This window comes from Alosa pseudoharengus, unplaced genomic scaffold (genome assembly GCF_046254945.1).
Source record: "Alosa pseudoharengus isolate Yale_2024_CS ecotype anadromous, Long Island Sound unplaced genomic scaffold, YU_APseudo_1.1 YU_APseudo_1.1_scf_24, whole genome shotgun sequence".
NCBI lineage: Eukaryota > Metazoa > Chordata > Actinopteri > Clupeiformes > Clupeidae > Alosa > Alosa pseudoharengus.
In genome coordinates, this window is record NW_027468689.1 from 4,940,698 (window position 1) to 4,968,137 (window position 27,440).

At 40.2% G+C, this 27,440-nt stretch overlaps 1 protein-coding gene across 1 annotated transcript in view; it reads right to left on the minus strand.

Moving 5' to 3' along the window:
* Nucleotides 1–24,649, minus strand: part of crfa4 (cytokine receptor family, class I receptor 4) — a 43,327-nt gene extending 18,678 nt beyond the window's left edge. Inside the window, exons 1-2 of the mRNA XM_076302902.1 lie at nt 24,587–24,649; nt 1,106–1,198 (exon numbers count right to left, since the gene is read on the minus strand). Of these exons, the coding sequence (XP_076159017.1) occupies nt 1,106–1,181 (76 nt within the window). The 5' untranslated portion in view covers nt 1,182–1,198; nt 24,587–24,649. The remainder of the gene's footprint in view (nt 1–1,105; nt 1,199–24,586) is intronic.
* Nucleotides 24,650–27,440: the final 2,791 nt, after the last annotated feature.

Below are 27,440 nucleotides of genomic sequence, written 5' to 3' on the forward strand. Positions count from 1 at the left end.
ATGATGACATGAGTGAGGAAGGCTGAGGAGAAGCTTAATATGTGTTCAACTTCAAATTTATGGTAACATTGTGTTGCACAAAATATGGTTTCCATTTACATATGTCTCCATTGCTGAAAAAAAGATTGTTTGAAGAATCTCTCAATTTGTCCCAAAGGGGCATGTTATGTTCTATATTGATTACTAATTCATGCAAATAACTTTCTTCCAAGACATAGAGGGTGTGTTCGAAACGGGAGACAGCTGCCTACTGCCTCCCTCCCTACATAGAGAGCTGTCTAACTAGACATGCCTTTGGATTAAATGCATCTTTTAAAAATGAGCGTAGCACTCTAGAATCTTTGGTTAACACTACGGTGTGACGTTAGCAAAGGCCTGACGTTAAACTAAATTAGCTTACGTAAGCTAGCAGGCTAACGGTATAAATTAGTTTTACGGCCGGCAGATATATCAGACCAGACGCTATTAATGGTTACAACAATGCCATAATCAGATAGTAAGTTGTTTATTTTTAATCTCTTTTCTACAAATCTAAGCAAAATAAGGTCACACAAATGACATTTTAAACAGATTCAGCAGCCATTACCTATGTCATCCGCCATGTTTGTTTACCTTTCACAGCTGTTTCAGACGTTGCCGCAAGGGATTATGGGTAGGAGGGAGCATGAAGTGTGCATCGATGCTGCCTTCAAAAATTACCGTTATTTGGGAATTCTAAGATATCTTAAAAGGCAGCAGAATTTGTTTTTTCGGTTTCGAACCGCACTTGCTGCCTTGCTCCCCAGTTAGATATCTTAAAAGGCAGCAACTTTACCCGTTTGGAACACACCCAGAATTGCTCCTTATGCTTTTCTTCAAAGATTTTGATTGCTTCAGATACACCGTATATTTCTAGTACTGTAAACAAAGTGCAAAAACAAGCACACAAAAGTTTTTTTTTTATTTCTTAAAAATTACTCTATCTTTAATAGAATGTTAATTTTGCACAAAAATGCAATATATTTCAATTTCATGGTCCACGACTTGAACATTAGATTTGGCCCGCGGCCCTCCACCCAGATTCATTTGACGGGGAAGAATTTGGGAACCCCTGGCTTAGACTTACCCTTTCTGTAGTGTGCCTCTTGAGCTGCCAGGCTGAGGCCCAGGAAGGTGACTGTGAGGAACAGAGAGCACTGCATCACACACGACCATAAACCTGGACACACAAAGGGATACCAGATTAACATTCAGCACTTTAGACAAAAGATTTTTCATTTAATTTTCATTTTTCATTAAAAAAAAAATCAAAATAAAAACATGACATGCTACAAAGCGTCAGATCATAGCCAAATGAGTATTCTACTGTTTTAATAATATATCATGGTCGGTTACATAATCCTTTGCACGTCATAATTCCTGACAAAACATTAGCACACCGGGAGTGAGGAAAGAAAGGAGGATTATTTGAAGTCTTGCAACTTTTGTTTGTTTTTTTGTAGAATGAATTGGTACATTCTACAGGCCCTCCCTCCAAACCAGTCATGAGATGGATCACAGGATACCTCCTGTAGGCATATTACACACATACTCGCACACACAGACACCCGCACACACGCACACGCACACGCACACACACACAAACACACACACGCACACACGCACACACACAAAGGCAGGCCTGTAGGCAGACCTACAGAAAGGTCATTGTTACCAGAAAATGTGATTTTTTAAACTTAATTTTAACTCCAACTCATGATCAGTGAAAGGGAATCAGAGAGGAGAAGGTCACACGTATTCCTCTGTGCCCCAGTACATGAGAACACATGGGCTATCTGGAGACACAGCGTTAGAGTTGTTACTTTAACACACTTACATATGGACAGAACAACTGACAGAAGAGAAGACTGAAAAACAAATTAGTTTTTAGTTTTCTATTAGTTTCGTTATTTTGAAATAACATGATATTTTCACGTTATAACGTGAAAAAAGTCAAAGTCAAAGTCAAAGTCTGCTTTATTGTCAATTTCTTCACATGTCAAGACATACAAAGAGATCGAAATTGCGTTTCCTACTATCCCACGGTGGAGACAAGACATATTTTACCAATTAGGTCCACAGACAAACATAACATTCAAGTAAACAATATAAAAAGTAAAAATAACAAGGCACATACAATGAAGAAATAAGAGCAGCAAAATTTGGTTGAAATTGTGCAATTGTGCATACAGTAGACAGTCAATATAATAGTGCAAAAGTCAGGCCAATAAATGGCTGAGGTAATTCTGTTTGACCTAAGTATGCAAGTGGCATAGTGGTGCAAGTTATGTAAGAGCAGCAGAAGTGTGTTCAGAAGTGTTCAGGACAACAGGACAACAGGACAACAACAACAAGTTGCAAAGTGTGCAAGTGTACAAGTGGAGTAGTGCAAGTGGAGTAGTGCAAGGCAGCCATTGTGGGTCCAAAAGTCCAGGATGTTATGTAGCTGAGGGTGGAGGGGGGAGGGGGGGGGGGAGAGAGTTCAGCATCCTAACAGCCTGGTGTATGAAGCTGTTGGTGAGTCTGGTGGTGTGGGAGCGCAGGCTTCTGTACCTCTTCCCAGAGGGCAGAAGATCAAACAAATTGTGAGCGGGGTGACTTGCATCACTCACAATTGTGGTCGCCTTGCGGGTGAGGTGGGAGGTGTAAATGTCCTTCAGGGAGGGGAGTGAAGCACCAATAATCCTTCCAGCTGTGTTCACTATGCGCTGCAGGGCTTTCCTGCAGTATTCAGTGCAGCTTCCGCCCCACACATCGATACAGCTGGAGAGGATGCTCTCAATGGTGCCTCGGTAGAATGTGGTCATGATGGCTGGTGGAGCACTTGCTCGCCTGAGTTTCCGCAGGAAGTACAGGCGGCGCTGAGCTTTCTTCGCCAGTGATGCAGTGTTGGTGGTCCAGGAGAGGTCTTCACTGATGTGCACCCCCAGGAATTTGGTGCTGCTCACTCTCTCCACCACAGCACCGTCGATGGTCAGTGGCAGGTGTTGGGTGTGACCTCTCCGGAAGTCAACAACAATCTCCTTGGTCTTGCTGACGTTCAGCAGGAGGTTGTTGTCCCTGCACCACGTGGTCAGAAGGTCGACCTCCAACCTGTATTGAGTCTCGTCGCCCTTGGTGATGAGACCCACCAGAGTTGTGTCGTCAGCAAATTTCACTATGTGGTTGTTGCTGTAGGTTGTAGTGCAGTCATGCGTCAGCAGGGTGAAGAGCAGCGGACTGAGCACGCAGCCTTGGGGGGCCCCCGTGCTCAGTGTGATGCTGCTTGAGATATTGTTGCCAACACATACTACTTGAGGCCTCTGACAGAGGAAGTCCAGTAGCCAGTTGCAGAGGTAGGTACTGAGTCCCAGTTTGTCAAGTTTGCAGATGAGTTGTTGTGGTATTATGGTGTTGAATGCAGAACTGAAGTCTATAAACAGCAATCTCACATATGAGTCTCTTTTTTCCAGGTGGGTGAGGGCTGGGTGGAGGGCAGAGCAGATTGCATCCTCTGTGGACCGTTTGGCTCGGTATGCAAACTGGAAGGGGTCCAGGGTGGGGGGGAGAATGGATTTGATGTGTGACATGACAAGCCGCTCAAAGCACTTCATGATGATGGGTGTCAGTGCCACGGGGCGGTAATCATTGAAGCAGGATAGAGCAGTTTTCTTCGGCACAGGTGTGATGGTGGCAGCTTTGAAACATGATGGGACGATGGCTTGCTTCAGGGAAGTGTTAAAGATGTCTGTGAAGACATCCTTAAGCTCCTCAGCGCAGTCCTTCAGCGCACAACCTGGGATGTTGTCTGGGCCTGCTGCCTTACGGGTGTTGATAGCAGCAAGTGTCCTCTTCACGCTGTCGGCAGAGAGGCACAGGGGCTGCTCGTGTGGAGGGGGAGGGGTCTTCTGTGGGCAAGTGCTGTTTTGTGCTTCAAAGCGAGCAAAGAAGCGGTTCAGATTGTTGAGCAGAGGGATGTTGCTCTCACAGCTCTGTGGCGCGGGCTTGTAGTCCGTGATGGCCCGAATGCCTTGCCATAGGCTTTGTGCGTTCCTGCTGTCTTTGAAGTGGGTGGTTATCTTGTGAGTGTATTCCTTTTTTGCTTCCTTGATGCCACGGGACAGGTTGGCTCTCGCTGTTCTCATGCCAGCTTCATCCCCAGCTCTGTAGGCTTTGTCTCTGGCCCTCAGCAGCCTGATGACATCCCCTGTCAGCCATGGCTTCCAGTTAGCTTCCAGCTTCCAGTGATGATGTCTTTTGTGTGGGTCACATCATCAATGCACTTTGTGATGTAAGAGGTTACAGTGTCTGTATACTCCTCTATGTCTGTCTGGTTGTTGTAAGTGGCTGCCTGCTTAAACATTTCCCAGTCTGTTGTGAAAATATCATTATCATGAAATAACGTGATAATTTCATGTAATAACGTGATAGGCCTACATATCTTGTTAAAATGTGAAAAAGAAACTTTTCACGTAATTACATAATACTAAGCCTTTTTATTTATTTTAGTGTGGCAGCAATACGCTTCCGTAGGCTACTTATATCATCACACACTCATCGACAAATTCTTTTAAGCAAAAACAGGGGCGTCTTCATATGTGTATCAAGGCATATGTCCATGGATGTCCTTCCACAATACTCAACATCTCAGTATTAATTAGATTCAAAATGTTTTAACATCAACAATTTTTGCATCAATGAACAACTGTCTCTAACAAATGGTCGGTGATGTTCACTTTAACAAATAGACTACATTAAAACAAACCACTGATAAACACAGACCTGTTACGTAAATCAACATGTTTGTTTTAGGTTGATTGAGAGGCGAGGGTTTATCTCCATTTCTCCATGCACTAATGCAGGCAACATTTGAACTAATTGCTGCTCTGAAGCCGTTGTTATGCTAAATGTGTCGCCATCCAGCATGTAACGAGTTGTGCTGTAAGTAACACAATCTTCTCACTAATGAACGAACCGTATTCATTAGAGAGAGATGTGGGGCATGTTATTATTAATTGAATTGATGTAGAAAAAGGGCTATAACACACATTCACAAATGTAGGCTATATATTAAGACAAGAGTAAATACAAATGGTCTAATAACCCAACTCTTCTAATAAGCATTGATGTCACACACGTCTGGAGACTGCTGACCCAGTCCCCAGTGTACAATTATTTTTTCATTCAAATGCACTCATTTTCCTGCCCGCGTACATCAACAGATACACTGAGACGCTGGTGAAAGTAGGCGAGTTCCATTATCAGCATTATAGTTGTTCCCACAAGGCTTCCGTTTTAACATTCCATATGTTATCTTAATGAAGTAGATTGGGAACAAAATAGAACCCTTTGTTTCTTGTTGAAAGGGTCTATTCATGAATAGCATGGCAGATCAACAGCATCTCGATGGACATCTCCTTACCTTAGACACAGGTCTTTTTTTTTCATACCTGATAAGTCGCTACTGATCTTTCTGACCTGCATGGTAGTGGTAGTGTATCCTGGTAGTGGATAGGCCTACACAAATATTCATTCAGCATTTTTACTCAATAAATCTGATTAAACACTTTCCATTGGATGCTTGTTATCACTTGTGCTGCCTACCAGGTTCTTTATCCTGATCATTTATGTTAGTTTTAACAGAGTTAGAGTCCACATCTAACATCCACCCATACATCCTTTAGCCTACCACTGTCATGTTTAGTTCAAGGGAGGTTTCATAATAGGCCTACCAGAGGCGGTTGATAAAGCGAGACGATTCATAAGAGGGTAGCCTACGTGGGTTCGCAGCTGTGTGCTCTGTGCAAAGAGTGGGCAGCCGTAGCCTACTGGTTAGCACTACAGACCTGTAACCGGAGGGTTGCCGGTTTGAACCCCGACCAGTAGGCACGGCTGAAGTGCCCTTGAGCAAGGCACCTAACCCCTCGCTGCTCCCCGAACGCCGCTGTTGATGCAGGCAGCTCACTGCGCCAGGATTAGTGTGTGCTTCACCTCACTGTGTGTACACTGTGTGCTGTGTGTGTTTCACTAATTCACGGATTGGGATAAATGCAGAGACCAAATTTCCCTCACGGGATCAAAAGTTATACTTATACTTATTTACCTTTGCTTTGTATTTGGTTTAACATGTCAATCAATCTCCAGTTCAATCCTATGGATTAAAGGACCAAACTGTAGCGTTGCATACTCCCCCTTTACTGTCGTGCCAGCCATCTGTTCTACAATCTGCTCCAGTGACCGCAGCCACACTCAAAATAAAGCCAGTAGTTAATCTCCTCAAGTCCACAGACCTACATCTCTTATTGCATGCACACCTGCATGTTGGTCTATCCATTATACACACGCAAACAGTGAACGCTACGGCCCACGGGCCAGATCCAGCCCGACACGCACCTTAATCCGGTCCGCCGAGCATTTAACTAGGTTATCATATGGCTGCTCGCTATTTTGTTCCTGCGATAGACAACGACGTGGTTAGCTTTACTATAAACTGCTTTTCACTCTTCTTAGAGAACATTTACAATGTCAATGTTAAAACAGCATGTAACATAGAGATGATACTCTTTATAATCTCCATTGCAGCAGATCTAACTTGAACGTTATGCTACTCAAAACCTAATGTGGCCCTTGAGCCGAAAAGTTTGGCCACCCCTGTGTTATGCAATAAATTAATTAATTACAGTAAGTATTTCTGAGTAGAGCAGCTGTATGCAGCCTGTAAATACTTGTGTTGCTAGCTAATAAATGTAGCTAGGAAATTCTTGAATTTCCCCTTGGGGGATCAATAAAGTATCTATCTATCTATCTATCTATCTATCTATCTAAATTCACAAATGACATAGTGCAGTAATGTGCATGTTGTAGGAAGCATGCAAATTTGCTCGTTGCTCGTTATTATCAAAAAGTTAGTGTTTATTTTGTTCTATAAGATTGTGCCTTGGTTGAAAATGGTATAGGGTGTGTATGTGTGTGTGTGTGTGAGTGTAGCCTATAACTCTTGCTTTGCATTATGACTTATAGGACAGAGGCACAGATTAGCACACTAAGCCTGCTTAGTGACTATAGTATCATAACCTCAAGCTTATGTTGTAGGCTACCAGACCAGCCTTCTTACATCACTGACTTGACCTCCAATCACATGAACCACCCCTGTATTTTCCCAAGAATGAAACTCCTTAGGTTGAAGATTAACATTTAGTAAAGTGAAAATAAAATGAGCAATTATTTTGAATATATACAGTGATGGCTATAAGTGTTGACTAAAAAGAGGAATATAAAATCATATTTTGGAAATTGATCTTAATGCCTTAAGTACAAAACCAGAGATGGGAAGTAATGAAGTACAAATACTTCGTTACTGTACTTAAGTAGAAGTGAGTGCAAGAGTGCCAGTCTCTCTTTTTAAATCTTCCCATAACCCATTTGGCCATTTTTTGTCTTTCTCGCCCAACATTGCACTGCCTACTTCAGAGGGCAGTGTGTTCTTTTGGCCTACCATCAAATGCTGGACATCTTTAGAAAGCTAAGATCCTGTAGTTTCTTAGGAAGCACTGGCTCAGAGTTACAGAGCCTAGAATATAGTTTTTTTCTTTCTGCGAGATAACAAGCATCTCTGAACTGACTACATTTCAGCCCTCTAGGTCACTTGATATGATTTTAGAAACACAATTGAGCCCTAGCACCAGCTGTGAAGCTGTGTGCTAAAGTAGATCAATATAAAATTAAAAATCAGTATTTTAGACCATTATTTGCCAAGGTATGCTCATGCGTTTTGTAATGCCTTATGGAAACTCCTCATAGGACTTTTGGTTACCCAAAATGCATACTGATACAAAATGCATCTTATACACACCCATGAAGCCAACAAAGAAAATGCAAAAATAGAGACTTTTGTGTAATTATTCCATTTTGTTTAGTCATTCTATATCAGAACCTGACATACAATCCAAATAGTCTACAAGAAACCTCAGAAATGCATACTTTTATTGTCAGTATGCATTTTGGGGAGATTCCAGGGCATTACAAAACGCATGAGCATACCTTGGCAAATAATGGTCTAAAGTACTAATTTTTCATTCTATATTGATCTTTTGCACACAGCTTCGCAAGACCTGGTGCTAGGGCTCAGTTGTGTTTCTAAAATCATATCAAGTGACCTAGAAGGAGAAAACAATATTCTAGGCTCTGTAACTCTGTGCCAGTGCTTTCTAAGAAACTACAGGATCTTAGCTTTCTAAAGATGTCCAGCATTAGATGGTAGGCCAAAAGAACACAATGCCCTCTGAAGTAGGCAGTGCAATGTTGGGGGGGGGGGGGGGGGTTTATGGGAAGATTTAAAAAAAGAGACTGGCACTCTTGCACTCTAGTAACATTTGTATGGTCCAGGTACCGTTGCATAAAAAATGGTTGTCATTCACAAGACTGCTTTTACTTTTATACTTTAAGTACATTTCCAAGCCTGTACTTTGTTACTTTTACTTGAGTAAATAAGTTAAATCAGTACTTCTACTTTTACCAGAGTACAGAGTATTTTTTAACACAAGTATTTGTACTTCTACTTGAGTACGGGAAGTGAGTACTTTTGCCATCTCTGGTAAAAACATGACAATTTTCTTTGTGAATGAATGATCATAAATAAATAAATGTTCTTCCTGATTTTTCAGACTTGTGAGGTCTGCTGTTCAGACCCTGAAGAAATTTCTTTTCTGTTCCTTGCTTTTTGTAAGAGTGTTTCTACTTATCTCAATAAGGAAAATAAATTAAGAGCCTATGTTGAGTACAAATATGTCTTCTGAAGGCATTCACTCTGAGCCCATCCAAAAACTTTGAGGGACAGCTATGACAATGCTGGATCATCCAGACCAAACGTGACAATTTTGCTACATACTATTCCTAGTACCAGCATGCAAAATTTCAGCCTCCTACATGGTTTAGTTCTTGCGCTATGGGCTTGTGAACTTTGACCAAAAATGAGGCCGAACAAAATTGACACCCCCCTCCTCCCGTAAAACTGGCTGTATCATGGAAAGTATTGATCTTACATAAAGTAATTTTACAGTGTGTCTCCTGGGTAACATTGGTACACCTGGTATTTTTTACAGATTTGTTTGAGACCTAAGTGTGTGGGCCCTGGTTGAATTGACGTGGAATAACCCAACCTAGTTTTTTCTGCCAGTATGGTTGTCACACAGGCTTTCGCTACATTCCATCCTGGTCTAATACATGCATTTCACTAAGTTTTTCTGCCGTTAGCCTTTTAATATTTCAGTATAGGAGCTCTAAGTAATATTCATCTCTCTCTGCCCTGAGGGGTCACTAAGACTTCACAGTCTCAGGGGCTGATGTAGACTGATGATTGGACAAAGCTTAGAGGAGCTTAAAGGCTTAAAAAGACCAACAAGAATGACAAGAGGCTTTGCTTACTCAAATATGCATGCACGCACATTAGACACCCACACACACCGTATGCATTTATCCAGAGGCATTCCTTAATGTAGGCTTTGCTGGAGAATAAAGTAAAGCTGACAGAATTGATTTATTTAACATATACAATGGGCCTCCTTACATACTCAAGCAGAGATGTACCATGGTAACAATTTGTCTGGACTCAAACAATCAGTCTGAACCATAGTGACTTTCTTAATCATATTAAATAACTTTACCATGTGTCTTTAACGTTGGTCTAATGTTTCTACACTGTAGAAGTCGCACATTACCAAATATATTTCCAACAACACGATCAAATTTGTGACTTCAGAGGTTAAACAAGGGTTTCTCATGTAAAAGACAGCTGCATTTAGTCAGCACTAACAATTCCTAACTGACCTGTCTTGGTTTTATGTTTGAGGCAAATAAACTTATTACTGTAAGAGTTACCAGCATTTAACCACACCGAGATTTTGTTTCTTGTGACAATTGCACTAAACAAGACAACTCTCAACTATTGCCATATAAACCCAGTGGACATTTGCTTTCTTTCTCAGGCCAGTCAGAGCAGGAAAACACTCACGGCTGATTATTTTGCAGTATTTTAGTGCCTTACCTGCCATTTAATTACACTTCTTAATGGATGAATTTGCTAAAGGCTAGTGTGATGCACCCTGGAATCGTGTTCTGTGGTCAGATGAAATGAAATATTTAGCCTTATGGCAAAAACACTCAAGGTAGAAATGATCTTCCCGCAGGCTTAAATGTGTTGATCAGTGGTATTATTGCATTTGATATATATTTACAAAGATGCAGTTGATGACGTAAAAGCGATTGTATTCCATCCAAAGGTCCAGTTGGCCTCTCAACAGTCACATTTGCTTTTAATTATGGCATGTTTTCTGTGGGTTCAATAAGAAAAACAATGCCTTAACCCATGCATGTCATTACATTGATTAATGTCACACCTCCCCCACAATAATCTCCCTGAGCCCAATGACAGATACTCTACAGTACATGCACATCAAGCGTAGTGAAATTCCATCCATAGGAGGCGACTTACAGTGTGCAACGTACACATTTCTATATCTCAAGAACCATCTAAGCTACAGTGCAACTTACACATTTCTATATCTCAAGAACCATCTAAGCTACAGTGCAACTTACACATTTCTATATCTCAAGTGCAACTTCGAAAGTTGGTATTTTGCCGCACTCAACAAAAAAGCTACCATCAAAGTTTAGCAGCCAATACATGTTTGTGCCAATATCTAATATAAAGGTTCAAGGGTCACAAAATCTGACATGCTCAATCACATTCAATAAATGTGCTAAGAACATAACCTCATTTAAAGAGGGTTCATTGTTTTTTTGCATGAAAAGCTGTCTTGGTTGATGTTGCTTGACAATCCCACTGTGACCAATGTAAATAATCAGATCTGTTTCATGTGATGTGATCACAGAGTCTGGTTATCCCTGGCTATTTGGTAAGACAGAGACACACAATATAAGACTATATAAGACAATGGGGCAAAGCTCATTGGTGCATAGAAACGTTTCTCTCCTCGCACACTTGCAGGAGCATGGGCGTAGATTTAGGGTGGGACGCTCATGACTAGTCCTAACCAATATTACAATAATAAGATAACAAAATTGTCCCCACCAATATTTTAGCGAACTCATTTGTGCTGCTGATCATTCCGACAGCCCAGCACGACAGTACAAGAAACGTCGTCATTTGATTGGCTGAAACCCCGAGGGGGAGGGGGAAGGGTTATCTGACACGCATGCTGCACACACATTGCTTTATTCTTGCACTGGTAGTCAAGCGAGCGGGTGTGTCAGCGACAACGGTAAGTTACCAGGGCTGTCTGTCAATACATAGGCCTACCCCATAAAAGGCCAGAGTGAAACATTTTAATATTCCCTTTTCCCTTCAACATACATACAAACCCCTTTTTGTGGTGTGTAGATCAGCTATGCCACCCAAGAAGAAGAAAGGGGACATACGAAGCTTTTTCATAAAGCAGAGTGTAACTAAGCAAAATAACTAGCCACACAAGCTAGCAGTGGTAGTGACCAGGCTTTTAAATTATGCAGATTCTATTATGTGGAAAAATAGTAACTTATTAACTGGTGATAGCATATGTTACCCAGGATATTGTTAAAGATAAACCTAGCTTCTGTAATCTTTCAACCAAGGTCAGGAGTATTGATTAGGGGTGTGCAGCACGGTCGCATAGAAGTCGCGCTATCACAATAGTTGTTATTACCAAGTCACTGAATGTTAATTAGCCTACCTTAAGTTAGAATCTTGGAAGTCACAATAAACATTGGATCTGGACATTTTTCGTTTCTATTCTGTTTATGTTATGTATTTCTGAGTGTAGCCTACACAATGCAGAGAAATAAAAGGGAGACACAAATTCGTTTGAAGGACTGTCATTGTATTGTTATGACATGCTGTAAAAACGTGTTGGCAATGTGAATAAGTTAACACTGTTGGTTATTCAAATATAATGAATCATTTTTTGATGAATAATATCCAAATAACACCATCATATACAATATGGTAGGAGGGTTAAACTCGCTAGCCAAAGGATAGGCTACAAAATGAATGAACCACTTTGTATGCAGGAAAGACAGCATCAAACCACTACAGATGGATGGCAGGTTGAGGAAACAGTATCAGGGCTTCAGGTGAGGTTCTAATTATTAGCCTATGTCAAATTGTCAATTCAGTTGGAGTCAGCAGAATTGCTGTACAATATAATGAGATGGAGTAGATTCACTTCTGTATTGTGATATTCTGTATTGTCAACAGTCTGAAATAACAAAGGAAATCGCCATTAAGGCACTGGTATCTTACAGCAAAAGAATTCCAATTACAGTTAAGCAAATACAAATATAATTTAGAGTCGCATAAATTCATAGACATATTTAATCCTAAACTATGGTGATTATATTATGACTATATAATCTGGGCAAATTTAAAATTTAAGATATGCTTAGCTTCTGTTATCTGAGAAACAAAATTGGCATCTAGTGGTCAAACATTTATTTACGTTTAAACAATTGTTTTCGTCTGCACATATTTGTCTATTGACAGTCTGACTCTTGTCAGTAAAAGTTAACTTTTCAGCCGGGGGGGGGGATTGGATGTCCCCACCAAAGCTGAGACCAAACCTACGCCCTTGTGCAGGAGCCTACTGTAGACTACAGATCACAAATGCAAACCGGTGCGTTTTGAGGCGGACCTGGTGTGGGATTGACTTGGCTCAGGGGAAGGTCCGAAAGGAGTGCAGTCCAGCACAGTGCGGTGCAGTAAAAGTTCTAATGAAGGCAGACATGAGCTCAGCGCACCTTGACCTGGTGTGGCCACACGCTTAATCCACCAGATGTCATTATGAAATTAACCCTTAAAGGTGTGGGTTTTTCAACATTCTAACATAAGATTCCGTTCCAAAACAATTGAATTCCAACATTCCCATCACACCGGTGTGACGGTACACCTTTAATTTCATTTAGCAAACCATATGGCGACATAGAATAAAGGCCACATGTCAGGGCACCAAGGCCAAAGTTAACTATACAGTAGTAGGCTATAAAAATAATCAAAGTTGTATTTAGCCTATTCACAGTAGACCTGAATCACTGTATGAAACATTACAAAAACATGAAACATGACATATTACATAGAACTGTAAATCATCTGATCATCTAATATTTAGATATATAGGCTATATTTAATATTTATATTTATTTTATATTTGGCCTGTTATGGAATCATGTATTGAACAATTTAAGCACAGCTCAGCTTTAAGAAACTGATGATGCATGCTTAGCATTTTTTGATCATTAAGACTCCTTTCACAAACTCTTACTCAGCTGTATATCCTCTGATTTTAATAGTTGTAGACATGAATGTAGACCTTGCTGCAGATTACATTTTTAATTTAACCTGAATACTCTGGAACGGCTTACTGTACAGGGGACTGCTTTACACCTTTGTGTTCGGTAAGGTCTGCTGTTTATTCTGATATATGGTTTGTCATGTGTTGAACGAAGGGTTTGTGAAGTATTCCACCGAGATGAATGGGTAGGGAGATGGGTGTAGCACCTTATGTAGACGTTATGATTAAATTGAATTATATTATTTTCTCGCGAACCGTTCACCACAGCAATATAGCGGCTAACATTGTTTAAAAGCTGAGAAAAAGCTCTTTCATGTGATGTGATACATGTGTCTGTGTGATGAGTATAGGCTTAGCGATTGCGAGTATTTTAACTCAGAAGAATGGGTGAATTTGGACGCACTTTCTGTCTTGCCATGCGCTGTCATTTTGTCCACTGTTTAAGACTGAATTAGTTTGCGCTGTGATGCTAAGATTATTTTGACAGGCTATAGGCTAAATAAAAATCGCTATTAAACTGACGCAAAGCAGAATATTGAAAGAAGGGGGCACCAAGGCCAACGCAAGGGGCAAAGATGTGGCCACCGTGAAATTTCATTTTGATTTTTTTTTATATGAACATAAAAAAATGCGTTGGTCTCAGTGGCGCAAAAAGTGGGTATGCGCTATATGCGGCGCATAGGGGGCAGAAACATGGGGGCGCCAAAGCGATGGTAAAAATTAATAATAATAAAATAATAATATATTTGGTGTATTCTATATGTAGCTGATGAAAATGAGATGGCATGTCAAGGGATGCGACAGTAGTTAAATAAGTGGATGGTGAAAAGCAACAGGATTTAAAGTGTGACGTCTGTGCCTGGAAGCACACGTTTCATGTTCATGTTATAATAACATGAACATGAAAGCAACAGGTAGGATTTAAAGTGTGACGTCTGTGCCTGGAAGCACACGTTTCATGTTCATGTTAACGTCACACTTTAAATCCTACCTGTTGCTTTTCACCATCCACTTATTTAACTACTGTCGCATCCCTTGACATGCCATCTCATTTTCCCTTTCTTTTTCTATTTTAGCCCCCGACAGCTTTTTTGCTTTATCCATCTTTTTCCATAGACGAAAACTCACTACTCGTACCTGCTCACTCAGCGCTCACGGCGATACCTCTTCTATGTCAAAATTCTATGATAGAATCTTATGAGATAGAGCGCCTACTCTAGCCTGTTAGTCCTCTAAAATGTTATTTAACATTGAGGAAATGCAGAAATGATTTAGAAACGTACAACAGTAGCTACATATAGAATACACCAAATATATTATTATTTTTATTATTATTATTATTTTTACCATCGCTTTGGCGCCCCCATGGTTCTGCTCCCCTATACGCCGCATATAGCGCATACCCAACATGTTATTCATGTTACCAGACTAACTAGCGTTTGCTAAGCATATGCTGATTGAAACAGCCTATATTCCATTCAGATAGCTAGGTGGCTACCATGCTCATACTGCACTTTTAATGGCAAACTGCAAACAGAAATGTCACACTAGCAACAACTCATTACATGATTCCATTTCCTAACAATGAAGACTCCTTGTAATAACTTAATATTGTGCTGTCAATGTGGCGCAAACAAAGGCTAGAGTTGAATCAGTCTTATCCTTTGTGAGCAACAGCTGGCAAAAGGAAGTTATGAGAACCGTTTAGACTCTCTTAAAGTGACAATGCGACATTTAACAATACTAGTTCAAATCGGCAGATTATTATTTGGCATTATTGGTTTTACTTTTACTAGTTGTTTGTGTTGTTTTTTTTTTTTGGGGGGGGCGCCAATTTGTTGTGGCATACCCCTCAAAAAATGGGTAGCTGCGCCCCTGGTTGGTCTCGAGGACTCGGTCTGAAATTACGAGTCCTTCTCCTCCCACTGTGGTCCGAGACCGAGTCAAGAGCGAGTCTTTGAAGGAACAAGTCCGAGACGAGTCCGAGAAAGCAGAAATCGGTCTCGAGACCGGACTCGAGTACTACATCACTGCAAAATGGTACTGAAATATTAGCTTACTTTGTGTAGGAGGCTAATTTAATTAAGTTTATCATACTATCAAACATTGTCCAAATAAGGGCATTTGAGCAATACTGAATAAAGCATATTATTTCAAATTACTAAAATGGGGCCCTAATGTGGTTGCTGCAGTTTGTGGTACATATGGGAAGTTGTTTGGGTCTACATATATAACAAAAAGTATATAAATGTATATAAAAAATATGCTCAATTATGTCTAAATTCAAAATCTCTGATAGATTACAGGCAAGAGAAATGCAACCGCAGCAGAATTTATTCTCACATTTAGTCATTTAGCAGATGCTTTTATCCAAAGCACTATCTTCCATCTTTTATCTTCCAGCTTCACAACATTCTATGACTGACACATTACTACTGCCATGAGAAGGCAGTAGACACTATGTGCTTTGTGCAGAGATGAGGTATAAGGTTCTTTAGGGTCTTAAGCCATTCCACTTTCTGGATCAAGTGTTGATGGAAAAACAGTACCCTGAGAATGGCACAGGAGGTCACTGCATGTATTGCATTTAAAAGATGATGTAATAATGTGGATTCACAGAAAAACAGCTTCACAGAAGAAAAAAAACAGCTTCACGGAAAATAAAAGCTGTCCCTACAGTACATCTGTCTTGGGCTCAACTACTGGGCATTAAAACCATTTTCTCCATAAGTGCACATCAGGGGGAAAAAGAAAGAATAAGGCTCTATTTGCCAAATGCACACAGGATTTCCCGGCTAACGGGGATTTCACTTGGTGGAACTGTACAGCGAAATAATACAATTGCTGAGTAAGACAAATCTCCAAAGTCGGAGAGTTTTACTGGAGCTGCAGTGCGGCCCCGTCATCCAAATCGCTTGGTGTAAAGGGGCAATCTGTGTTGTTTCAAGACCATCTTTTCCTTAACGTTAGGATAATATTATACGTATCAAAGTCTCAGTCTTGACTCGTGTAGCCTAAATAGTGAAATGGACAATATAAAAAACAATAAGTGAGCTCTCTCTAGCTAAGCACCACACAAGAAGGGGCAAAGTGGATACAACAAGGATATAGTGCAGGATTATTTGTGATTTAGTTTCTTATGAAGTAAATAAAAACATAAATAAATATGTATTCGTATGCTGAATAGAAACGTTAGTGCCAAACATTGGTGTGCTCTGTTGAATAAACTTTGTATGAGATGTGATCTCAGCTAGAGCTTGCCAGAGGTCACATGGGAGATTCTGAAGTCAAGTGGAAGATGGGCTGATGAGTCCAACATTGATTACGAAAAATTGCCCATCAGACTAGATGGTGACCAAACACTGCACTTTATCAGAAACACTCTCTCCCCACCATGAGGTATAGGGGTGGAGCCAGTGTTAAGGCCAACATACTGTACACGACAAGTGATGCTACGGCGATCGGTGACAAACGACCAATGGAATGGAATAGAATCTTTTGAAGTAATCAGGGCTCCCTTGGAAAAGACATTTAAGATCTCAATGGGTCTCACCTAAATAGAGAATACATAAAATAAATAAAAATAAAGTCAACGGGTCAACATCGCACACAGCAAGTGGAACGATGGGGCAACAGTTGCCGTCGCCTGGCTCTAATCGCACGCTTTCTATTTTCAATGGCTGCTGTGAGGACGCATCTCTGCAGCCAGCTTTGGAGGGGTTGTGAAGAAAACTAATAAATGCTGGAGAAACTGTTGGAAACAACAATGTCATTGTCTAGAGAGTCCAGACCTCAATCCAACTAAGAATGTGTTTCAGGGTTTGGAAATGGCTCCTCAATCACAATCCCCATGCAACCTGAACAAAGGGACAAAATTAGACACAATAAACACTGTGGGCTCTATTTTGGCAATCAGAAACGGATGGTCAGAAGCGCAAAGTTTACAGACATTTAAGGCCAGTCCACATTCACTAATTTAATGACACGATTATGTGATCAGGCGCATTTAAAGGAATCTGCTTTCACGCGAGACCGTATGAAACAGGGATTCCACTAAACCTTGCTTTACTAAAACCTGTTTACTAGCAGAGTATAGCCTACATGCATCTGCACTCGTCAATTATGTGAACTCATAGGCAAAGTGAAACTAACTTTACAATCTCATAGTCACCGACAAAACAGTACTGCACAGTTAATTACTTTCACTATTGACTGACAAGGGGTTACCATCGAAAATATAGCCTGAAAAAAGCAACAATGTTCGAATGACTGAATAAAAATCCTAAGGATATTTATCCTTCAGAGGAGTTGCTGCTTACATCTCGTGACAGTGCATCTTCAGTTGTGCTTTATATGCGGCTTTCCCTAGACAAGGTTTATCTTGGTCAGTGGCGTAATCATTTTTAGAGGGTGTAAAATAGCGATTTTTGGATCATGCGCCAGGCCACACCTTATGTCGACAACTGCCACACCCCTGGACGCAAGGTTTAATAAAAGAGGAGTGCATGGCGAAAAATCAACACTTTATTGAGTGTAAGATTAGAATAAGCTTTGCAGCTTCATTATGAAAGGAAAACATGATGTATTTGTGAAGAGGAAATGAAAGCACATTTTTAAAGATGTCGAGATTCATGATTAAACAACCCGACGTTCAAAAATCATCAAAAAAACATAAAAAATCCCTGTTCCAGTGTCCTAACACTACAACTCATTTTGTAGATTACACTCAATAGTAATAGACTGTAATGTAAACAGGTGAAAGGGGGGAAATAGATGAGGATGAGCGAGCTGAGTTATGGACCATGCTATGGGTGCGTAGCACTGTAATAGTCCTGTAAAAGCAAGTGGACGGCATAGTGTTGCACTTGCACTCAAAAAATAATTTAAAATATCCCACTTTGTTTTGATGCTTTAGGAAGCTTATTTTTTTCCCTGGGTTTTGGATGGGGGAGCTTCAGAGGGTTTATTTACCTTCTCGGTGGGTGGCAATGTCATTTAGTGGTCATATTATGCGCCACAAAAAGTATATCAACAAGGTTTATGACGACATCATCAGATTCTCCATAAATGTTTTTAAGTAATATGTATCGGCCTGTATGTCTATTAGGCGGGTCAATATAGGGTTCAACGTCAAAAAACTTGATACAAAAGTTTTTTTTATGGATTCTGGTACTGTTGGACATGCTAAATAACATACTAAAAATCTAGTAAAATCTGACCTTGGGAAAGGGGTCATTTTCAAAATGGCCGCCAAAATGGCTGTCAACAGGTTAGAATGGCTATATCTCAATTACTATTCAGCCTACAGGGGTGAAATTGATATCAAATGATGGTCAAATTAAACAAGAATAGGATTTTAAAATCAATGAATTTTAATACAGAGCAAATGCAATACAGGATTATTAACCATCTCCATGGCATGGAGGAAGATAAGACATGTCTTAACTGGTGTTATAGCTCATCTAGAGGTTATATGCTTTTAGAAAATATATGGTTTGGGGTGTTTAATCTGTTTTTCCTGGACAATATAGGCTAAAATGTATCCCCTTTACACTAGATTCGCCTATACAGAATAGAGGGCAATGCATTGTTCATGGCATGGAGGAAGATGGGACATGTCTTAACTGGTGTTATATCTTATCTACAGATTATATGCTTTCAGAAAATATGTATTTTAGTGTGTTTAATTTGTTTTTCCTGGACTGTACATGCCAACATATATCCCCTTTACACTATATTCGCCTATACAGAATAGAGGGCAATGTATTGTGCATTCATGGAGGAAGATGGGACATATTTTAAATGGTGTTATATCTTATCTACAGATTGCTTTCAGAAAATATATATTTTAGGTTGTTTAATTTGTTTTCCCTGGACTTAACATGCTAACATATATCCCCTTTACACTAGATTCGCCTATACATTATAGAGGCCATTGTATTGTGCATGCATGGTGGAAGATAAGACATGTCTTAACTGGTGTTATATCTCATCTAGAGGTTGTATGCTTTTAGAAAATATATGGTTTTGGGTGTTTAATCTGTTTTGCCTGGACAATATAGGCTAAAATGTATCCCCTTTACACTAGATTTGCCTATACAGAATAGAGGGCAATGCATTGTTCATGGCATGGAGGAAGATGTGACATGTTTTAAATTGTGCTATATCTTATCTACAGATTATATGCTTTCAGAAAATATATATTCTAGGGTGTTTCATTTGTTTTCCCTGGACTGTATATGCCAAAATGTATCAGCTTTACACTATATTTGCCTATACAGAATAGAGTATGTATTATGCTTGGCATGGAGGAAGATGGAAATGTTATTTTGTTGATTAATGTTATATTTCATGTACAGGGTATATGCTTTTACAATATGTAGAGTAGAGTTTGCGAGTAAGTGGCTGTTTTATGACTTTAATGAACCATGACCCATGTACTGTATAGGCATGCATTGTATATTTGTGTAGATCAATAATTGTTGGCATCTATCATTAGGGGGGAGCTAATTAAACTGAATCTTAAACTATATGCATAAGTAGATCAGAAATAATTATTATATCATTATTCATCATCCTCTGACTCCTCTGAAAGGAACTTGTGTGGATTGTCACATTGTTCATTTTGACACGTTCCACAGGCAGCAGTGCAAGGTAATCCATATCTTCTTCACGAACAGCGTGTCTTGCAGAAATGCACACAATTAAGAACAGTTGACTGTCTCTGTACTTGGATCTAACATGAAAGAGTATTTGATTGAGGTTGATTCCATTCCATTCGGTAATCAGTATCTGAAAGCTAAACTGAGGGAGCGGTACGGGAATGACATATGTTTCACAAAAGGGAAAGGTTTTGACACTGAGAGAGAAAACATCATGCATCCTCAGGTCCTACTATAAGAACACTAAAAAAGGTGGAGATGAAGAGTCATCAGTGACCTCTTAATCTGATAAAACATGAAAAACACTTTCCTAGGCTGAATAATGCTTCAGATATAGCCAAAATTAGCCTCTGGTGGTCATCTTGGACGCCATCTTGAAAATGACAAGTCTTTGAAAATGATGATCTGATACTTTAGTGTGACATATATGACTCAGTGACCGCTAAATCTGATTAAACATGAACAACACTTTCCTAGGCTGAATAATGCTTCATAGCCAAAATTAGCTTCTGGTGGCCATCTTGGATGCCATCTTGAAAATGACAAGTCTTTGAAAATGAATAACTGATACTTTAGTCTGACGTATATGAATCAGTAACCTCTAAATCTGATTAAACACGAAAAACACTTTCCTAGGCTGAATGATGCATCAGATATAGCCAAAATTAGCTTCTGGTGGCCATCTTGGATGCCATCTTGAAAATTATAAGTCTTTGAAAATTATGAACTGATACTTTAGTGTGACATATGAATCAGTGACCTCTAAATCTGATTAAACACGAAAAACACTTTCCTAGGCTGATTAATGCTTCAGATATCCCAAATTAGCTTCTGGTGGCCATCTTGGACGCCATCTTGAAAATGACCCCTTTACTGGGGTCAGATTTTACTAGATTTTTAATATGTTATTAAGTACATCTAAAGGTATCATAATCAGTTGAAAAACCTTTTGTATACATTTTTTTGAAGTTAGGTGTTTTTTTTCCATATATTGACCCGCCTATATCCATATTACTCCCCCGAGACAACCTTGTCTATTTTTACTCTGCCTGTCTTCACTCTGTATTCTCAACGCAATTTCTTGTGCAGGACAAACGTTTGTTGAGTAACTTAAAGGAGGATTGACGGAACTCGCCTTGGGCAAGAACTGACAACCAATGAGAGTTCAGCAGTTGACTCGCGGCCAACTTCATCTGAGTCAATGCATGAGTGTGTGGAAGACAGATAGAGTTGTGGACCAATAGAGGCATTCCAGTTCCTGTACCAGCGCACACCAACATTTTCCCCATCTTGACTACACAGGTTAGAAAACAATAACAAAAGCTTCAATTTGCCTTATGGTAAGAATTGTAACTAGAACACACCCAACCAGATAGATCTGATAATTTGCTCACTGGAGTTAGGGCTTGTTCCATCTATAAACACACATTCAATCAATAGTGCGCAGCTGTATTTCACAGTCCAGTGACGCGCGAAGTAATGCCTGCATACTGACCACAACAACACTGCCATCTGGGTCAAAGAGTGGTATACACACACACACATACACACACACACACACACACACTCAAACTACACACAAACTACACACACACACACTCACACACTCAGACATACACACACACACACACACATACACATACACACACACTCAAACTACACACACGCATTCACACACTCCCACATACACACACACACACTCAAACTACACACAAACTACACACACACACACACACACACTCACACATACAAACACACATACACACACACTCAAACCACACACACACTCACACATACACACACACTCAAACCACACACGCACGCACACACACACACAAATTACACACACACACACACTCTCTCTCTCCTTCTCTCTCTCTCTTTTCTCTCTTTCTTGAAGCATGCGATTAAGTATAATCATCTGTCATCATTGCAGTGATGCAGAATTAATTTGGTTTTAAAATGGTGTGCGCTGATCAACGTTGTTATGGTCCCCAACAAGCATCTACACTTCTTATCATCCGAAAACGGACCCTATGTTGTCTTTTGATCAGATGTCTCCTTTAAGGAGGGCGCCGTGGTGAAGCTACTTACAGCATCACAGTGTACTGTGTATAACTACAAATGTGTAGATCTAAGGATCGATTGCGAAGAAATGCATTCAGAATTGCTTTCATTACTGCTTATAACATATAGGACAAAAATGAGTAGGCCTAAATATGAGTATGGTCATAAAAATGAGTAAGGACCACAAAAGCAAGCTAAAGACATGAGGCAAATAATATATCATATATAATATTGTAACATTAATAATAATCTGTACAATTATTGATCTATCAGCTGCTGATTATTCTACCCTTTGCTAACTCGGGGGGGGGGGGGGGGCTATTGATGGAGCACTTATCACATCTTGGTCAAATATTAACCATTTACAAGAAAGAAGCATTTCTAGGTATTTGTGCTCAGGGTCCGTGTGAGTGTCAGTCTACATGCACATGTGGTTGCAACTGTATTAGCGATATCGTTACAGGGGCCCCTTATTTACCAACTGTTGAGACTGACTTTTCAGGATATGCCTTATCACAAGATTATGTGCAGGTTTGTGTGTGTGTGTGTGTGTGTGTGTGTGTGTGTGTGTGTGTGTGTGTCTGTGTCTGTCTGTCTGTAAAGGGTGTTATCTAAGTTACTTGTAGTGTTTAAGACTCTCGATTCAAACTATCCTCTAAAACAGAGTGCCCAACCCACACTGACTTTTTGTGTGGGGAATAAGAGCAGTGAGCTGTCCACATTCACTGTCCACATTCTTCTATCAGTTCCAGAATCTGGAGGAGAACACATGTGTATATATTTCACAGAAACATTTTCATAACATCCTCACGCTTACAGCGGTATCACCACACTTGAAGCAGGTCTGTTAGAGTACGAGATAACCAGGTCCATCGTAGCTATCTAGTGCCTTAGGCGAAGCTGTTATTTCTGACAGGAATTTGGCCAATATTTACAATTCTTACTATTAGGCTACTGTTAAAATGATTCTGGCATCATCCCTTTCTGTGTTGAAAGTGGATAGGCCTCATTTTCAAATTAAACATCAATTTGAGGATGAAAAACTCTGAAAATGTGGCATTTGTTTGCACTTTCTTTAGAACTGACATTTCTGTTAACACTGTATTTGTATACCAGTATTTGTATAAGGAATTATATTCTAAGGAAATATAATTCAGCTTCATATATGACATACAGTAGGCTATTGGGTCATCTTTTGAACTTGCTTATGCGTTTTTGCAGGCCTTTTTGGTCTGCTTGAACTGAACATCACCGCCTAAGTAAGAAACCTTATTCAAGCCAAGTAAACTAAGGTAGTAGACTGCAAATTGCCTACAGAACATGCCAAGTATAGCAAATATATACATTCACCTATGATAAGTGTATCGCATATTTAGCCTATTTATGTTTATATAACAAATATGAGAGCCTTGCGCAATATTTTTGTTTTCAAATAAAGTTTGTACAATCTGCCAAATCCCATAACCATAACCATAAAGTGACTCTGATTACTGGACCAGCTGATGTTGGAAGGCTACTCTACCAAACGATAAGGTTGTAGGAGCGGTCAGGTGACACACCAGCAAGAGCATGAAACAGTGTGCGTTTTACAGTGATGTGCGGTGTGCAACAGTGTGCCAGCATCTCAGTAGCCAAGTCTAGTTTCCTCCTGTAGTGAGAAGTGGGAAAACAGATCGGACAGAAAGCAAATATATTGATCTATTTCACCCCGTAACAGACTGGTTGTTTTCTATATCTAATTCGATTGGTTTTCTGCTTTTCGATCTATTCTAATTTATCGTTTCTGGTGATTAGGCTATGTTGTGGGTACAAATCCGGCATTGCTCCTCGGATTTACGGGGATTGTGAGGAGTTTAAGTCTATATACCGACTCGGAGGAAACAGCATTTATTCTGCTTGTTTGAAAGGAGCTTGCCGTTCATGTAGACACAAGGCTGACCAGTTAAAGCATCGTCATGTCAGAAAATGCGTCGAAATGGTGCTACTGGCTCCGCGCACCACTCATCCCCTCAATACACTGTGGAACCAATGCTGGATATCTCAGCAGGATTAGGCGATATTTTTAGTCCTAACAACACCCATTATTCCTGGACATGTTACATTTGATTGAAACTGTAATGCATCTAACAATCTAATCCCACAGTCAGACATGGACATGCCTCTTGATTCAAAAAGATTGCTGAACATAAAAGATGAAAATATATCAGCCGGCTGCCTCGCGTAAACGACTCAAATAAGTCAGAACACAAACACACGAAGGGCAAATCATTCGGTCAAATTGAGTTCTCACCTCTTCGCTGGAAAGAAATCCTTGCACGGTGTCGATTATTTTCAAAACTTTGTGGCTTCAAAACACCCTTCCTTGATGCTGTTTCAATTTTCCAGGCGGTTCAATAAGTAATCCAGCAGCAAATTGCGATGAGGATTCGTTAATAAAAACGTTTTCCGTAGCTATTAGGCTACTGCAGGTTATCGATGAACATGTTGGATTATCTATGTAAAGCAATGTCAATAGCCTACCTACGCTCCAAGTCGGGTAATCATGGTGGGTCTCGCCAGGTTCTGAGAATTCTCTCCTCGGTGGCGAGCACAAGTATAATGCGATTTGCCTTGCGCCATCTGAAGATACGTCACAAAGTCGGCGTGACAGTATGTGTGTGTGTGCAGTATGTGTGAGCGTTTCTGTGTGTGTGTGTGTGAGCGTGTGTGTGCGACGGCGGATGGTTCGGAGGGGGTACACGGATATAGATATTATAAAGCTATGTAGGCTACACGGCGCAGAGGGCTCTGCGGGGCTACCGCGTAGATTCAACGCAAAATCTGCGTCGACTCCACGCAGTGACTACAGCGTCAAGTCACATTTATTCATATAGCGCAACCCAAAGTGCTCCACACACACAGACATCAGTACAAGTATAAGTATATATACTCTTTTGATCCCGTGAGGGAAATTTGGTCTTTGAATTTATTCCAATCTGTGAATTAGTGAAACACACTCAGTGAGGTGAAGCACACACTAATCCCGGCGCAGTGAGCTGCCTGCAACAACAGCTGCGCTCGGTGAGCCTTGCTCAAGGGGCTTCAGCTCCTGTGCCTACTGGGCGGGGTTCAAACCGGCAACCCTCTGGTTACAAGTCCAACGCGCTAACCAGTAGGCCACGGCTGCCCTAAAGACATAAACAGACAAATGAACAAATACAGAAATAAAATGCTGGATGGAGCAGTATGATTTGCCAGTGTACTGTTACACATATATTAAGGCAGGAAACAAACAATGAACAATAATAAATAAGTATTAAATTAAATACACAAATACAAATCTGTAACTGAAATTCAATCAGTTCATTGGTGTATGTGTGTTTGCAGGCGCGTAGCAAGCGTGGGGGATGTGGGTGCTATAACGTACACACTTTTGCTGGAACACGATTCTATCCCCCACACTTTTTGTCAGATTAAAATGAAAGTAAAATATGGAAATAAACGCTCCCGTAAAGAGTTGGAACCGTATCTACCATAACGCACACACAAAGAGACACACATAGGTCTGTTGATTTGATTGAATGGTCATCCAGCCAATCACATCAAGTTAGCCAGTGAAGAACCAGAGCCGCTCTGATCAAATTCAAAGTGTGCATCTTTCAAGGTGCTGCTACTTGGGTCGGCATTATAACGTCTGCAGTGAGCAGATTTCAGGTAGAATTGAAATGATAATTGTTAGGCTACTGCATTATGCTAATTTAGTAAACCAAAATTCACTGTCTGACTGACAGTTTTTGTCACAATGTATAAATGCAGAGAGTCAAAGTGAAAGCGGGGGTGCGCGCACCAAGGCACTTGTTTGTGCAGAAAGACCTTTGGCTAGGCCTACTGTTCTCAGAGCATTATGCTTTCTCTGTCTATGATCTGCAGCTTTTCTCAAACTATGGGCCTCCTCAACAATTAACCTACGGGTCCACGAAGCCTGCGAAATTAAGTTATGCCCGGTGCTTCACACGTCTGATCTGATTTCACTGTCAATGTGTGTCGTAGTGCTACATCTACTGGAGATCTTAATGTCTTAAATACGATCGCGTTCCGTTTAGAACATCTTATTTTGATACAAACGGAGGCGTCAAGACACATTTGCGTTCTACATCTGAGAACTAAGATTTCCAACATGTAGGCTATAACTCAAATAGAACGCTTATGAGCGCTCATGCAATGTGTGTGTCCCTGCAGCAAGTGAAACTGGAGGTAACGTGGGCTAGAAGCAACAATAGTTTAAACAACAACGTGGCTTCCTGTAACTAGCCTATTAATGGAAAAAGCATAGAAACTGCTAATCATAATCTTTAAATTGACATTAATTAAGCTGGCTATATGCAACACAATTTATTTATATTCCCTTTGCATATGTTTGGGTAGACTTCAAACGTTTTTGAATTTGAGCTTACAGTTCTGTCACTATTCTGTCCTTTCAAGGGCGTAGGTTTGGTCTGAGCTTTGGTGGGGACACTAACCCCCCCCCCCCAAAAAAAAAAAAAAAAGCCACTCAACTCTTTTACCAACCACTATAGATATATAAAATTATTAAAATAATGTGCTACTGTCCAACTACTATCCATGATTGAAATGTGTTACTGTCCAACTTGACCTACTGTGTACTGTAGCCTACATAATCTGATTTTAATATGTACAGATATGTAGGCTATATTTAACATTTATTTTTTATTTGGTCTGTTATGAAATCATGCATTGACCCATTTAAGCATAGCTCAGTTTTAAGAAACTTAAATACATGCATAGCATTTTGTGAAAAGAAATCATTAAGGCTACATTGACAAACTCTTAACCGTGAGCTGCCTGTATATTCTCTGATTCTAATATTTACCGATATCTAGGCGATGTAAGCACAGCTCGGTTTTAAGAAATGCTTAAAGCCGAAAGACCATGTTGAATTTTGCTACAATTTATTTCAAAACCGGATTACTCTGGAACAGCTAACTATACACGGGAATGCATTACACATCTGTGTTCGGTAAGGTCTGCTGTTTATTCTGATATATGGTTTGTCATGTGTTGCGTGAAGAGTGTGTAGGCCTACGATATTCCACCCAGACGAATGGATGTGGAGATGGGCGCAGAGAATAATTATCAAATCTCTTGAAGTTTTTCTCGCGAACTGTATCACAGCAAATAGTGGCTAGCCAGCACCGTTTAAAAGCTGAGAAAAAGGCTCTTTCATGTGACACATGTGTGATGAGTAACCTACTTCTCGAGGAGTTCAACAGAGAAGAATGGGTGAATTTGGACGCACTTCATATGCCTTGTAGTGAAGTGAAGCTGAAGCGCTGCGCCATGCTGCGCAGGAGATTGCGGCTCACTGGTAGTTATT